The sequence below is a fragment of the Bubalus kerabau genome, chromosome 14 (assembly GCF_029407905.1).
Source record: "Bubalus kerabau isolate K-KA32 ecotype Philippines breed swamp buffalo chromosome 14, PCC_UOA_SB_1v2, whole genome shotgun sequence".
In the NCBI taxonomy this organism is placed as follows: Eukaryota; Metazoa; Chordata; class Mammalia; order Artiodactyla; family Bovidae; genus Bubalus; species Bubalus kerabau.
Genome location: NC_073637.1, coordinates 4,888,130 through 4,901,076, shown reverse-complemented (window position 1 = coordinate 4,901,076; position 12,947 = coordinate 4,888,130). Strand labels below are relative to the sequence as shown.

Sequence of the window (12,947 nt, the reverse complement as noted above, 5' to 3'; positions counted from 1 at the left end):
CACGGGCCTCGCCGCTCCACAGCATGTGGGATCTTCCCGGATCAGGGATCGAACCCGTGTCTCCTGCATTCGCAGGCAGAGTCTTTATCACTGAGCCACCAAGGAAGCCTGAGGGGTTTTCATTTATCTCGAGCTTTTAAATTGAATATAAACCTGTTCTGTCTTTCACTTAAATAGTCTTATTTAAGTGAGCAGATAATGGCTTGAACCACCCCCACACTCTGAAAACTATTATAAAACTGGGTTTCAGTCCTGTGAAGGGCAGGGCGGTATTTTCACATTCACATTTCCAGTCACCAAAAGTGGACACTGGAATTATTTTAACATATTTGGGGTTGAGACTGAGAACCACTTAAATTTGCATCATATTATAGTTATCACATGGTTGAGAAATCTCAATTGTTTGAGCTTTTAGACTGAGAACTTAGTCAACTTTACTGTATTAAAAGAAAGTTCTATTCTGGTCAGTCGCTCAGTTGAGTCCGACTCTTTGTGACCCCATGGACTTTAGCACGCCAGGCTTCCCTGTCCGTCACCAACTCCCGGAGTTTACTAAAACTCTTGTCCGTTGAGTCGGTGATACCATCCAACCATCTCATCCTCTGTTGTCCCCTTCTCCTCCCGCCTTCAATCTTTCCCAGCATCAGATGAGTCAGTTCTTCGCATCAGGTGGCCAAAGTATTGGAGTTTCAGCTTCAGCATCAGTCCTTCCCATGAATATTTAGGACTGATTTCCTTTAGGATGGACTGGTTGGATCTCCTTGCAGTCCAAGGGACTGTCAGGAATCTTCTCCAACACGACAGTTCAAAAGCATCTTCAGCGCTCAGCTTTCTTCACAGTCCAACTCTCACATCCATACATGACCACTGGAAAAACCATAGCTTTGAATAGACAGACCTGAGTTGGCAAAGTAATGTCTCTACTTTTTAATATGCTATCTAGGTTGGTCATAACTTTTCTTCCAAGGAGCAAGCGTCTTTAAATTTCATGCAAAAAACCACCTCACCCGAGCCCCTAGAAACCCAGGATCAGTGTTAGGTCTGTAGCCGTTAGTGCCACCAGGGTCAGCCCACTGGTTTTTGGAGGTTTCTCAAGGCCCCTCACGGCTCTTTGAAAATCATTTGTTTCTGTGTGATGTCACCCACATGCCCCAGGGCCTAACACAACCACACCAGGAACGGGCCTTGTGAATTCTGGTGTTTCCAGGAGAGGGGCGATCGGTGCTTTCTTTCTGGTGGGGTTCGAGTGTCTTTGGCGACACTACCCTGCTGTTCAAAATGCTGTCACACCTACTCTCTGGTGGGCTTCATCCTGTTCAAGACCCTCAGAGGGTACAAAAGAAGCCACTGTCCCAAGGGGTCTTGCTAGGAAAATTTTCATGCCAACTCCTTTAACATGAAACAACTTTTTTTTTTTCATGTGAAAAGCAAGGTGAAGTCTGCATACCTAAGTGTTCAGCTTATCTCCACTTTGATGGTCACGTTCCATCATCTAAAAACAAGGGGACAATCTATGGCACGGTCTATGCTTCCAAAACTGGGGTGAGACAGAAACACTGTGATTCAAGTCCATGTTGCCAAAGGGTGGGGATCATTCTTAAAGCTGCTAAAAACCATCCCCCTTCACATTCAAATAATTAGCTTCGGATGATAAAGGAACGGGATCCAAGACACATTAGAGCAAAATATTTATAGAAGTCTAATAATGCTTTAGATCAAACAAAAAACAAGAAGGAGAAATTAAGGACATCATTCTTACTCTAAAATTTAATTTTTTCCTGGTGCTTCTTAGTTACAAGTATTTCAAAGACTGTTTAATAACAGAATAACTTTAAAATCCTCCTGAAAATGAAATCAAATTGCACTTTGTATCAGTCTCTATTGATCGCCAGTTAGGCCAGGTAACATTACTGTGGTGTTGGAGAAGACTCTTGAGAGTCCCTTGGACTGCAAGGAGATCCAACCAGTCCATTCTGAAGGAGATCAGCCCTGGGATTTCTTTGGAAGGACTGATGCTAAAGCTGAAACTCCAGTACTTTGGCCACCTCATGCGGAGAGTTGACTCATTGGAAAAGACTCTGATGCTGGGAGGGATTGGGGGCAGGAGGAGAAGGGGACGACAGAGGATGAGATGGCTGGATGGCATCACTGACTCGATGGACATGAGTCTGAGTGAACTCTGGGAGTTGGTGATGGACAGGGAGGCCTGGCGTGCTGCGATTCATGGGGTTGCAAAGAGTTGGACACGACTGATACTGAGCAACTGAACTGAACTGAACATTTAATTAAAGCAGAAAGTTAACAAATTATGTGAAAATATCTTCCCACTAGTTTCACAGGGACATTTTGTATCATTTGACAAGGCAGTAACTCGGGCAATTATCTCTAGAAAATGCTAAAAAAAAAAGAAAAGAAAATGCTGCCTCCTCTGAAATTTGACATTCAAAGTGGTTTATCTGAGATATCCTTGGGCCACTAAAGAAAGACATTTTACTAAAATTATAATAATCCTCTGGTAGATGCCACAAAAGAAAGGGCTTTTAAAAATAATTCTGAAATTAGCAAAGTAGCATCTTTCGAGAATACGTATTGGTAAAATTGAAACTATCAGTTTTTATAAGCTCTTTCATGTGGCAACGATTAGTAAAAGTAACCACCAGATAAGTAATGGTAACCACCAGATAAAGTAACAGTAACCACCATTGATAGTGATTTACTGTATTAGATCTAGCCTCAGCCCCTCCAACATGATGTAACTGTTATTCTTGTATTTGAAAACCTGAGACATCTGTTCAGTTTCAGTAAAAAGTTGCTAGCGTCATGGATGAAGTCTGACACCAGCTCAGGAAATTTTTAGGGATGCAGTCGGGTTGGTTGAGATGTACCAGCAGACACACTTATGGTTCACACGTTTACATGGCTCTTATAACTCTTCAGTGTTTTAGCCCTTGATTTCTAATTTCGGAAACTCTGCAGATAGTCGCTGTTGTCGTTCTTGCCACGCCGGCATCCCTGAGCGCTGTCTCCAGTGGCAGGAGCGCCGGCGGTTTTGTTTCTTGCTAGTGTGCAGTCAGTCATCATTGTTTGCAGATTTGCCTCATCGCTCATTGATTTGTCGCCCCAGAACAAACGCTAATGGAGTTTTCGTGGTTGTCCCATCGTGCTCATGGCCAGGGCCCGGGAGCTGAGTGCACGGTTTATCCGAGGTCGGGCGAGGCAACTCTGCCTCTGGGGTCGGCTCAGACTGCGCACAGGTGTCCTTGTCACGGCCTATTTAGCACCACGTCTTTCACGTTTTTTTGCTTTGTGTGTGTGTGTGATTTTGCTGTTTAAAATGGTGCCCTAGTGTAGAGCTGAAGAGCCTTATTCTCCATAAGGTGTGGATGCAGTTTGGACCTGTGTCGTTCAAGGATCAAAGGTGTCCTTAAACAGAAATGCACATCAGTGATGACGTGCTGATCGCGTGACAGTGGTGTGGCCTGAGGCCAGCAGGAACCTGAGCCTGTGGGTCCCCAGGAGCAGCAGCTCGGCGCGCGACACACAAGCCGCTGACCGCGATGCTGTCTCCTTGGCCCAACAGAACTGCATGGTGATGGCGGAGCAGAGCCAGGTGTGGGTCGGCTCGGAGGACTCGGTCATCTACATCATCAATGTCCACAGCATGTCCTGCAACAAGCAGCTCACCGACCACCGCTCCAGCGTCACGGGCCTGGCTGTGCAGGACGGGGTGCAGGCGCCAAGGTGTGGCGGGCTTTACTGGGTGGGGCGCTGCCTGGCTCATGGGCGGGTTGGGATCCCAGACGGCAGGGTCCTGGTGGCCGTGGGTGATGGCCGGCAGGGCCTGGACTGGGCAGGGGGAGTGAAGCAGGTCTGGCAGGCGAGCCAGGGGATGTCCCTGCGTGGCTCTGGTTGTGAGTACAGAGAAGCGGTCTGAAGAAATGGTCAGAGAAGACCCCCTCCGGGGTGAGCATGGTGGGCATGCAGCGGGCCCCTGGCCTCCCTGCCCGTTCCCTGGCTCTGGGGTTGGCCTGCTGTCCTTGGCCTGTGGACGCATCACCTAAGTCCTCCGTTTTCGCATGGGACCCCCTTGTGCCTGTGTCCAGCTGTGCCCTTCTTATCAGGACGCTGGTCAGTAGCTGGATTAGGATCCACCCTGTTAGCGTCATTTAACTACTTCTGTGAAGACACTGCTGTGAACTAAGGTGGCATTTGAAGTGCGGGAGGGTAAGGGCATCAACATATCTTTCTTCGGGACTGCAGTTCAGCCTGTCAGCTGTCGAACCTCACCTCATTCCTCACTGTCCTTACTTCACTGAGATCGTCAGGTCCTGAGGGCAGCCCCGATCTGTCCTCTCGCTGTGGCCTGGGCCTAGATCAGGGCCTGGCACACAGCAGGTGAGGGGTGGGGGCACTGAGGTGGAGCCTGCTTCCCGCTGTGGCCTGGGAGCAAGTGGACACACAGTGACCGTGGCTCCTTTTTGGTGGCTCCCTTGGAGCCACCCCCACCCTCCTGTCCCCCAAGTTTCAGGGGTGCCATGTGTCCTCAGTTGAAGGTGACACGCGATCCGAAGGTGAAGGGCACACACAGCACTAGCTGAGCCCGCCCCCTGCAGCTGCCAGTCCCTGAGCCCTGCTGACCCTTGACCTCGCGTGTGCAGGGGTGCAGGGAGCACTGGGTTTCTGGCCCCTTGTTGGGGGAGGTAGATTTTAGTGAGGTTCTGCTCAGTCCCTGATGGAGGGATGGCAAACCATACTGGGAGGTGCTGGGGGCAGGCATGGGCCCTGAGCTTACGCCCCCCACCCTGACATCCCCATGGGTGGGTCGTGGGTGCTGTGCCTGGTGGCAGCTTTGTTCTTTCTGGATGGAAGGGCCATCTTTCCATCATCAGCGTCATCATCACCATCATGTGGTCTTCTCGGGGCCGCAGCTAAGTGTGCATGTGTGTTCACCCCCCAGCACCGTGTACTCGTGCAGCGCCGACGGGACTGTCCTGGCGTGGAACGCAAGCTCCCTGCGGGTGACCGGCAGGTTCCAGGTGCCCGGTGGAGGGCTCTCGGCCATCAGACCGCATGGCGGCCGCCTCTGGTGCTGTAAGTGCCCCGGCCCTGGCCCCTGCCCCCGCCAGGCCAGGAAGAGGCCAGGCCCTTTCTTCCGCGTGGCATTCCAACTGGGGCTTCAGAACGCAGGTTCCTTCTTGGGGCTCCTGGTCCCCACATCCCTCCGGAGTGTGCAGCTGCCCGTTGCCCCACCCTCTCCCGTGCCACTCCCCCTCCCAGTGACCCCTCCTCCTTCCGCTGCCCCTCCCCCTCTCGCTGCCCCCCCCCGTGTCCCCGCCCCCTCCCGCTGCCCCGCCCCCTCCCGCTGCCCCGCCCCCTCCCGCTGCCCCTCCCCCTCTCCCTGCCCCTCCCCCTCTCCCTGCCCCTCCCCTCCCTGTGCTCCCTCCTCCTCCCTTGCCCCTCCTTCTCCTTCTGCCCCCACCCCCTCCCTGCGCCCCGTCCTCCTCCCGGTGCCCCTCCCCTCCCAGTGCGCCTCCCTCCTGCTCTCCTGAGCCCTTGGGGCCATGGCCGCTCCTCCCACAGCCCTCCTGGCCCCATCCTCTGTGTGTGGTCCTAAGCAGGCACTTCACCGAGGGGGGCGGGTTGTGATGGGGAGGTGCAGACGCCTGAGGCGTGGCTTCTGTATTTATGAACGTCACAGCACAAAGGTGGCCTGCACTTTGAAGGCTTCGCTAGCGTGTGCGAGATACCACGGATCATGGTCATGGATACTTTTTAAATCGAAGCTTGTTTTACCCGTGATGAGATGCAGTGTGTGTGTAGTTCACCGTGTGTTGAAAGTGCACACCACATAACACCTGACACGGGAGGCACAGAACGCTTCCACCAGGGCCGCTGGTCCTGCCGTGCCCCTCTCCAGGGAAACGCCTGTTCTGATTTCTCCCGTGGGTTTGTTTTCCTGGTTCCTGAACTTACTGCAGATGGGCTCTACAGCGTGCGCTGTTTTCATCTGGCTCAGGACAGGCAACGTGATGTTTTTAGGGTTCATCATCAGTTTGAGTGAACTCCAGGAGTTGGTAATGGACAGGGAGGCCTGGCGTGCTGCGATTCATGGGGTTGCAAAGAGTCAGACAGGACTGAACTGAACTGAACTGAACTGATCCACAGTGTTTGAGGAGCGACAGCGCGTTCGTTCCACTGTGTGGATGCTACAGCTCGGTTACTGGTTTCCCTGTGGGTGGACCTGGGTTAACCATGTTTGACCACCTGAGAAACTGTCATCTTTTCTGAAGCTGCCACATCATTTTATATCCCCACCAGTGGTATATGAGGCTTCCAGTTCCTCCCCGTCCTCACCAAACCTATCATCTATTTTTTATTATAACTGTCCTGGTGGGTGTGCAGTGGTACCTCACTGTGACTTTGGTTGCGTTTCCCCTGATGACTCATGGACTGTCGCTTCAGTCCTGTCCGACTCTGTGACCCCAGAGACGGCAGCCCACCAGGCTCCCCCATCCCCGGGATTCTCCAGGCAAGAACACTGAGTGGGTTGCCATTTCCTTCTCCAGTGCATGAAAGTGAAAAGTGAAAGTGAAGCCGCCCAGTCGTGTCATGGCTGGCTGTAACCCTTTTTTTTTTCCCCTCCATTTTCCCATCTGTACTTCTTTTGTTACTCCTTACCTGTCTCCTTTTGGGCTTTTTTTAAATACTCAATTTAATCTTCTTTTTTGTCTCTTTAGTTCTTTAGGCTTTGTTCTACTTTTTAGCAATGGCTCTAAGGATTTCAATATGCAACCTTAACTTCTCACTACATACCTTCAATAATTATTACAGCGCTTCATGTATAATGGACACAGTGCACAGCAGTAGAATTAATTCCATTTACCTTTCTTTCCCCTTCCTGTTGTTGTTAAATGCCATATTTTATTGCCATGATTGTGATAAACTTCATATTTTAGAAAACTTTGCCTAAGTTCTCAATGGTCTTGCAAAAAAATTAAGAAAAAAAATTTATTTTTGTCCATATAGTTATCATTTCTGGTGAGCTTCGTCCCTTCTTAAAATTCAGGTTTCTGTCTTGCATCACACTGCCTCTTAGCCTTAGGATTTCCAGTGACCTGTGTCTGCTGTACACGGAGTCCAGGTGTAGTTTCCCTGCACATTAGAAATGCCGTTCCATTGTCTCGCAGCTCTTCTTGCTCCTGATGAGCAGTCAGCCATCATTCCCACTGCTCTGCGGAACAGAGTATGTCTGGGGTCAGTGGCTGCTTTTACGGTCCTGTCTCTGGTTTGCAGGAGTTGGAACAGTGCGCTTGGGTGTGAAGGGCTTTGTGCTGATCTTGCTTGAGGTTTACTTTCTTGAATTGAGGGGAACCCCGGGAACTGTGCCACTCACTGAGTTTTGTTCTTCCCAAGACTATATCCTTCAGCTTTGGTTGGTCTCCGGTGACTGTCAGACGTGTGTGTGTCCATTCATGGATGCATTTGGGACTAAAAGGTCCTTGTTAAATACGGGGAGGGATATAACAGATTAGAATAAAGGTAGAAAACCTCGTTTTCAGGGTGGAATTCCTCATAGTTTTCAAGTTAATGAGTACAGTAAGTAGTTTTCCTATTTAACAATGAGAAAAGCACAAGAGAAAAGCAGGAGTTCTTTGGGTAAAGAGCAGCGTTTCCTGTGAAGTGCTGTTCCAAGTCTTTAAGCAAGGATAACAAGCTAAAACCTCAGTCACTCAGCCGATGGGGTCTGTGGGCGCCGAGGTACAGCCTGAAAGGGTGTGAGTGTGCAGGGGCCGGGCGACGCCTCTGACTGCCCCACAGGCCGGGTGAGGCCAGCCTGGGGGTCCTGCCTTCCCTCTCTGGTCTGACCAGTGTTGCAGACCCTCCGCGCCTTCCCCTAAGTCTGCTGTAGCACCACCCCCACCCCCAGGCCTGAGCGCCCCTTACAGGACGCGGCTCCAGCGGTTACTGGGAGGGAGTGCCCTGGTCCTGCTCCCTGTGGTTGGAGGTGGGCACCGGGAGACGCATGTGTAGTCCAGGCTGCAGCCTCTGTGTGCATTCAGTGTCAGATCTGGGGTCGTCACACAAGACTGGTCACTTTGGGCTGGTCCCTGGCACCTCAGTCTCTCTGCTCCTCTGAAAAGCGAAGTGGAAATGCCATCATCCTTCCCCTGGAGAGCAGGCTGGCGGCTGGGAGATGCTAGAGGTGGAATGCGGGCCTCGGAGCGTCAGTGACTGTGAAGATCACTGACAGTTACCCCAGAAGGCGGCCCTGATGGGCTGTGATCAAGGCCAGTGATCAGTTCCCCTGCATCTGTGGCCCCACCCCCTGCTCCATGTGCAGCAGGCCCCTGCGCGCTCACACAGGCTGGGTGGCTGTGAAGTCCACCTGCCGCCCTCTGCAGTGTTGGTGGGCAGTGAGTGTGCTGGTTGGCACTAAGCAGGAGGGTCCCTGGGGGCATTAGCACCTCTTGGCAGGACGTCCTGCTGCCCTGGTATTCCTAACAAGTTGAAGCATCTGAAAGGACCTTCTTAATTAGGCCAAGTGGACAATGGCATCTCGGGATGAAAGCCTTCCTGGAGGGATGCTGGGGTTTCTATTAGGTTTCGGGCAGGAAGGAGAGGCTCTCGCCTCCTGTGACTGAGAACCCAGCTGAGCTCCTGAGTCCTGAGCACTGCCAAGTCCTCAGGAGTTGGAGTCCACCCACTGTGACAGGAAGCCCGAGCCCTTTGGGGGGCTTGCACCTCCTCCCTCTGCAACCAGACGGTGCTGCCCGTGGGGGCGGGGCTGCGTCCTCCTGTCCCTGTGGCTTCATGAAGGGTGGGAGGCAGAGGGAGCAGGCAATAAAAACCCCGAGAGGACAGCCCTGCAGCTCCTCACCTTATCTTGAACCTGACTCCGTCTCCCCTGGAGCCTTGATCTGATGACCTCGCTGCTGGATAATTTTGATGACCTGTAGCTCTCATGATGGGGAGACTTGGTTTGCTCGAGTGATTAATAGAAGCAGAGAGGAGCTTCAGCAGAGAGATGTGTCCCACAAGGCTGGGAACCATCACCTAGAGCTCTGATCTTTACCCACGGGGGCAGCACATGGCGTGGCTGCAAATAACCATGGCAGGAGGAATTCCACCCGCTCCCTCGTTGGTAGTGCTAACTGCCCAAGGGTCTCTGAGGGAAGATGAGAAAGCACCATGTGGAGGTTCGGTTCAGCCGCTCAGTCGTGTCCGACTCTTTGCGACCCTGTGGACTGCAGCCCGCCAGGCCTCCCTGTCCATCACCAACTCCTGGAGTTTGCTCAAACTCATGTCCATCGAGTCAGTGATGCCATCCAACCATCTCATCCTCTGTCTTCCCCTTCTCCTCCCGCCGTCAGTCTTCCCCAGCATCAGGGTCTTTTCCAATGAGTTAGTTCTTTTCATCGGGTGGCCAAAGTATTGGAGTTTCAGCTTCAGCATCAGTCATTCCAATGAATATTCAGGACTGATTTCCTTTAGGATAGACTGGTTGGCTCTCCTTGCAGTCCAAGGGACTCTCAAGAGTCTTCTTCAACACCAGAGTTCAAAAGCATCAATTTTTCTGTGCTCAGCTTTCTTTATAGTCCAACTCTCACATCCATACATGACCACTGGAAAAACCATAGCTTTGACTAGATGGACCTTTGTTGGCAAATGTCTCTGCTTTTTAACATGCTGTCTAGGCCTGTAACACGGAGGCTACAGTTAGAGTGTCTCATGCCGCACTCAGATGTGGGGAAGGGGCCGTGGCCTGCCGGTCACCCCGAGCCCTCACGGCCCTTTCGTCCCTGGGCTTCACGTTCACTGTGCCCGCCCCTCATCCTGCTCTTCGGTCCTGCAGGCACTGGGGACAGCATCCTGATGGTGAACATGAATGGATCTTCTTGTCAAAAGCTGAAGATCGCTGGGGGCTTTAAAGAGACAGGCACCTCCTTCCTGGGATTCCAGCTCATGCCCGAGGTACCCTGGCGCGTTGGGCTGGGCTGGTGCCCCTGAGCCGCAGGACTGCCACTGTGCTCGCCCTGACCCGTTTCACTTTAGCAGGAGCAGCTCTGGGCGGTCTGTGCTGGGTACCCCGACGTCTATGTCTGGAGCCTGCAGGACCTAGCCCAGCCCCCACAGAGGATCCACCTCCAGGACTGCTCTGAGATCAACTGCATGATCAGGGTGAAGAAGCAGGTGAGAGGATGCGGGCCTGGGGGTGCCCCTTGCTGCCTGCCCAGGGGCCCCACACACCTCCCAGCTGTGCTACACATGCAATGCCCGCTTCTCCTGGCAGATCTGGGTAGGCACCACAGGGCTGTCGCAGGGGCAACTGAAGGGGAAGATCTATGTGATGGATACAGAGAGGAGGACGGTGGAGAAGGAGCTGGTGGCCCACGCGGACACGGTGAAGACGCTGTGCTCCGCGGAGGACAGATACGTGCTGAGCGGCGCCGGCCCTGAGGAGGGGAAGATCGCCATCTGGAAGGTCGAGTGACCGAAGGGGTGTGTGCCCTGTGAGCCAGGGACATGCCTTCGGCCAGCTGCTGGTGCTTCCCAGGGGCGGCGGTCCGAGCCGGCTGGGGCCGTCCGCCCGGCGCTGGGGGCGGCCCGCTGCAGGGCCTCCTGGGTTCTCTGACCGCTGTTGTCACTTCCCCTCCTGGACGTTGGCTGATGAAACTGGACCGTTTCAGCAGGGGTTGCGGTTTCTCAGGCAGCCTCTGCCGAGAAGCCCTCCCGTGCTGTCTGGATGGTTCCAGAATCTACGCCCTGGGCCAGCACCAGGCCAGCCGGGAGCCATTGAGCCAAAGCACCCGTGAGCTGCAGACCGCTGGTCTCTGGCCATGCTTTCCCACCCACTTCCCTCACTCACTCACCAGACACCAGGCTTACAGGAGCCTGGCAGCCGCACGCTGACCTCTTGTTTCCAGCAAAGCTCACAAGAAGGGCTGCTTTTAAATGACCGTGTTGTGGTTGAGTAGGTTTGCACCTGCCCTTGCTGTTGCCCGTCAGAGCAGGTGGCAGAGCCTGCCCAGGGAGGGGACAGCACTGAGGTGAGGCTGTCTGCATGGAGCTGAGACAGGCTCTGTGTTTTTTCTTTTTAACAAATGCAGTGTTTTTATAATGAAGAGAGACCCTTTTTATACCAAAGATCAGCATTCTATCTAAAACAGTACAAACAAACCCTTACTGGACACACGTGTCCATTTCTGCTGCATCTGGATCCTGGGTGCACAGCGTGTAATGTATATGTAGACAGTGCCTTATTATTTAACTGAAGATAATCATACTAGCTAAAGACCTTTTGTACAACTCTACTGTAACATTGAGCTTTCGTCCCTGTTTCGGCTTCGCTGCTGGGCATGGAGGGAGCGCTGCATCAGGGCCCCAGCTGTCCCCTGTGGACCCACCGTGTGCTCCACCACAGGAGGCTGGCTGCCACACCCTCTGCCCTGGGTTTGGGGAACCCGGTTAGACATCCTGCCAGACCTTGTGAGCGAGGTCTCTGTCAGGCCCCCCCGGACACAGCCAGGCTTCCGAGGCGTCTGCAATGACTCCCGGTTGAGAGCTGTGGCCCGGCCTCTGGCTGGGTCACATAGAACCCAAATAGTCTGGAAGATATGATCATGTTCTGGATTGTTTTGAGACTGTGGTGCAGAGAAGAGCCAGGTGGCTGAATCGTCCCAGTCCGTCCTTCTGGGGAAGGTGTGTTCCCCTGACTTCTAGGGGGAAGACGAGACCAGCAGCAGAGGGCTGAAGGTGGAATTCTGGCTTTGTACACATATGAAAAACCTGAGTAAAAGCCCGTCAGAAATCCACATAAATTACTGAATTCCCATCCACGTGCAGCCAGGTATTTTCACCTCATCAGGAATAAATTCTCATGTACTAACACTGCTTCCAGTTTCTGTACTTTAGCCAATGTTAACTTGTGGGGGGCTTCTTTAAAATAGTACAGGACTGCTCAACATCACTAATTATCAGAGAAATTCAAATCAGAGTGACAATGAGGTAGCGCCTTACAGCTGTCAGAATGGACATCACTCAAAAGTCTACAAATAAATGCTGGCAAGGGTGTGGAGGAAGGGGAGCCCTCCCACACTGCTGGTGGGGGTATACGTTGGTGCAGCCACTGTGGAAAACAGCATGAAGGCCCCTTAAGGAACTAAACAGAATCACCGTATGATCCAGCCATCCCACTCCTGGGCATATTTCCAGAGAAAACTATAATTCAAAAAGATACATGCAAGACTTCCCTGGTGGTCTACTGGTTAAGAAGCCACTTTGCAATGCGGGGGATATGGGTTTGATCCCTGGTCGGGGAACTAAGATCCCACATGCCACAGAGCAGCTAAGCCCACGAGCCACAGCTGAGACACGATGCAGCCAAATATTTAAAAAAAAACCATAAATGCACCCTTGTTCGTAGTGGCACTATACACAACAGCCGGACACGGAGACAACCTGGATGTCCATCAACAGAGTGGACAAAGATGTGGCACGTATACACGATGGAATACTATCCAGCCACAAAAAGAACGAAATGACGCCATTTACAGCAACATGGATGCAAGTAGAGGTTATCATACTGAGTGAAGTAAGTCAGAGAAAGACAGATACCATATGATATGGCTGACTTGTGGACTCTAAAATATGGCAGATGACCCTATCCATGAGACAGAAACACACTCAAGGACACAGAGAACAGACTGGTGGCAGGTACGGGGTTGGGGAGGAATGGGGGCGGAGGCTGGGGTTGGCGGGTGTAAGCTTTCATGGACAGAATGGATAGACAAGGTCCTGCTGTACAGCACAGAGAACTACAGTCAATATCCAATGGTAAACATAATAGAAAAGATAAAAAAAGAAAGTATATATGCGTGTAACTCAATCACTTTGCTGTACAGCAGAAATTAACACATTATAAACCAACCATACTTCAATTTTAAAAA

The 12,947-nt window shown here is 52.2% G+C and overlaps 1 protein-coding gene across 2 annotated transcripts in view; it reads left to right on the top strand.

Annotated features, from left to right (window-relative positions):
* DENND3 (DENN domain containing 3) overlaps positions 1-11,887 on the top strand; it is a 51,053-nt gene extending 39,166 nt beyond the window's left edge. The window contains exons 19-23 of one of the 2 annotated variants that reach the window (XM_055545644.1): positions 3,581-3,741; positions 4,958-5,091; positions 9,854-9,972; positions 10,057-10,191; positions 10,292-11,887. In XM_055545644.1, coding sequence (XP_055401619.1) covers positions 3,581-3,741; positions 4,958-5,091; positions 9,854-9,972; positions 10,057-10,191; positions 10,292-10,492 — 750 coding nt within the window. In that variant the 3' untranslated portion in view covers positions 10,493-11,887. Of the gene's footprint in view, positions 1-3,580; positions 3,742-4,957; positions 5,092-9,853; positions 9,973-10,053; positions 10,192-10,291 lie in introns of both variants that reach the window. The other variant, XM_055545643.1, reaches the window with a different exon arrangement.
* The last annotated feature ends 1,060 nt before the right edge of the window (positions 11,888-12,947 follow it).